Source organism: Chiloscyllium plagiosum, unplaced genomic scaffold (assembly GCF_037043375.1).
Source record: "Chiloscyllium plagiosum isolate Xiang-an unplaced genomic scaffold, Cpla_swu_hap1 HiC_scaffold_27, whole genome shotgun sequence".
In the NCBI taxonomy this organism is placed as follows: Eukaryota; Metazoa; Chordata; class Chondrichthyes; order Orectolobiformes; family Hemiscylliidae; genus Chiloscyllium; species Chiloscyllium plagiosum.
Window position 1 is genome coordinate 43,335,630 of NW_028270165.1, and position 2,906 is coordinate 43,338,535.

The 2,906-nt window shown below is 51.9% G+C and overlaps 1 protein-coding gene across 1 annotated transcript; it reads left to right on the plus strand.

Moving 5' to 3' along the window:
• The first annotated feature begins 1,405 nt into the window (after positions 1-1,405).
• Positions 1,406-2,188, plus strand: LOC148143805 (uncharacterized). The gene has a single exon (XM_087975672.1). It carries the CDS (start codon positions 1,406-1,408, stop codon positions 2,186-2,188), a length of 783 nt encoding a protein of 260 aa, XP_087831798.1.
• Positions 2,189-2,906: the final 718 nt, after the last annotated feature.

Genomic DNA, 2,906 nt, shown 5'->3' on the forward strand with positions numbered 1-2,906 from the left:
TCAGGGGATGTAGAGTCAGTATGGCGAGAACTGAGAAATTCTAAGGGTAGAAAGACCCTAATGGGAGTTATCTACAGGCCCCCAAACAGTAGCTTGGATGTAGTGTGTAAGTTGAATAAGGAGCTGAAATTGGCCTGTCGCAAAGATATTAGTACAGTTGTTATGGGGGATTTCAACATGCAGGTAGACTGGGAGAATCAGGATGGTACTTGACCCCAAGACAGGGAGTTTGTGGAGTGCCTCTGAGATGGATTCTTAGACCACCTTGTGCTGGAGCCTACCAGGTGTTGTGCAACAATTCGGATTTGCTCAGGGACCCCGAAGTAAAGGAGCCATTAGGACGTGGTGACCACAATACAATAAACTTTAATCTGAAGTTTGAAAGGAAGAGGGTAGAATCGGAAGTGACCATATTTCAGTTGAATAAGGGAAGCTATGGAGGTATGAGGGAGGAGCTGGCCAATGTTCAATGGTGCAATCCCCTAGCAAGGATGGCAGTGGAGGAACAATGGGTATAATGCAGAAGATGCAGGATCAGTTCATTCCAGAAAGGAAGAAAGGTCCTAAGGAGAGGAAGGGGTGGCCGTGGCTGACGAGAGAAGTTAAGGACCATGTAAAGACAAAAGGGAAAAAGTATAACATAGCAAAGATGAATGGGAAATCGGAGGACTGGGTGTTCATAGGGGCATGGATTGGGTGAATATCCAAGGTCTTTTCCCCTGGGTATGGGAGTCCAGAACTAGAGGGCATATGTTTGAGCTGAGAGGGGAATGATTTAATGGGGACCTGAGGGGCAGACCTGCTCGCTCTCTGCAGTATCCCAGTGTTGTGAAAGATATTCACTTTCAGGTAGATTTATCTTGACATTAGTCTTGATGTTTTTGCTTTTTCTGCCCCTGTAAGATCCTGAATCAGCACCTTCAGGGGAATTAGTTGGAGCGGCGTGAGAACAGAGGGGAAGAGAGAGTGGGATGGTGCTTTCAATTTTGTGGAATAACAAAGAAAAGAATATCCGCAGAAAGTAGAATTCCTTGTTCTGAATTTCTACCCTGCACTGACAATGATCACTTTTGTAATCTCTTTTTAACAGAGTATTGGACAATCTGAAGACAGAAGTTTCAAAATCAACAGATAAAGGGCTCTGCAGTCCTCACTTTGACATCAATGTCTGACAGTCACTCAATCCATCGGGACGACAACAATTTTCCAACTATGATTCTGTGAGAAGGAGCAAAGCTTTTTGGTTCCGGTTTGAGTACGTTTTCAGCATCCGTGGGACTGGATGAGAGACCCTACTGTTGAAGTGCACTGAGTGTGGAGCCTGAAGCAGTTATACGGCGTGGAAAAAGAAATTCACGGTGGGGAGGGGCTCCACACGCGTTTGTGTGTGGCTGAAGCATTGGCCATGGAGAAACCCGAGGAATCCTGCCTCGTGGAGAAACCGTGGAAGTGTGGCGACTGCGGGAAAGGATTCCATGTCCCGTCTGTCCTGGAGACTCATCGGCGCAGCCACACTGGGGAGAAGCCATTCTCCTGCTATGTCTGCGGGAAAGGCTTCAGCGATTCCTCCACCCTGCTGAGACACCAGCGGATTCACACGAGGGAGAGGCCCTTCAGCTGTCCCGAGTGCGGGAAGGCCTTCAGCAATTCCTCCGCCCTGCTGACCCACCGGTGGGTCCACATGGGGGAGAGGCCGTTCAGATGTCCCAAGTGCGGGAAGGACTTTACCCAGGCCTCTGCTCTGCTGAGGCACCAGCGGATCCACACGGGGCAGAAGCCGTTCCCCTGTACAGAGTGCGGGAAGGCCTTCAGCAATTCCTCCAACCTGCTGACCCACCGGCGGGTCCACACGGGGGAGAGGCCATTCCCCTGTCCTGTCTGCGCGAAGGCCTTCAGCAATTCCTCTAACCTACTGACCCACCAGCGGGTCCACACAGGGGAGAGGCCATTCAGCTGCCCGAAGTGTGGAAAGGACTTTACCCAGGCCTCCAACCTGCTGAGGCACCGGCGGGTCCACACGGGGGAGAGGCCGTTCAGCTGCCCCAAGTGCGGGAAGGACTTTACCCAGGCCTCCAACCTGCTGACCCACCAGCGGGTCCACACGGGGAAGAGGCCTTTCAGCTGCCCGGAGTGTGGGGAGGGGTTCAGTCAGGTGAGCCACCTGCGGAGGCATGAGCAGCTCCACTAGGGGGAGAGGCCCTTCAGGGGCCCCGAGTGCAGGAAGGGGTTCACCTGCTCGATTAAGCTGCTGACCCACCAGTGTCTCCACACAGGGAGAGGCCGTTCACCTACTCTCAGTACGGGAAGGGCTTCACCTGCTCCTCCCTCCTGTGGACGCACTGAAGCGGCGACGGCCACGTGCCATTATCAACTGGACTATCAACCCAGTTTCGGGGTGCTGGGTTCGAATCCGGCCACGGCAGATGGCAGAATTGGAATTTGGTCAGAAACTGGAGTTCAGAATCTAACAATGAAACCATTTTTTTGCGGGGTGGGGGGGGGGGGGGGGGAGTGGAGAAAACCCCCATCTGATTCACTCACATCCTTTTTAGGGGAGGAAACTGCTGTTGTGGGAAAGGATTCACTCAGTCGTTCCAGCTGCATCCTTTACCCAGGCTGGCCTACACATGACTCCAGACCCACAGCAGTGTGGTTGACTCAACACTGCCTGTCCAACTTACTTGAATACAGGATACAGGTTGAAATTACTGAGTGAGACAATACTTCCTACAGGTTAAGGCTGTACCAAGAATCCAATTACAAAGGGATAACTCAGTGGTGACCAAGACTAAGGAAAGTGTGGTTGTGGGGGGATGTGTGCGCACTTCGGTCTTGAGCTGTTTGAAAAGTAGCTACTTTTTCTCTGCCTTTTTGCTGGGGGGATCTGAAGCTGTAACAAAGCTGGA

What these genes read in the sequence shown, in the direction of transcription:
- LOC148143805 (XM_087975672.1), top strand. Translation starts at nt 1,406, where the DNA reads ATGGAGAAACCCGAGGAATCCTGCCTCGTGGAGAAACCGTGGAAGTGT.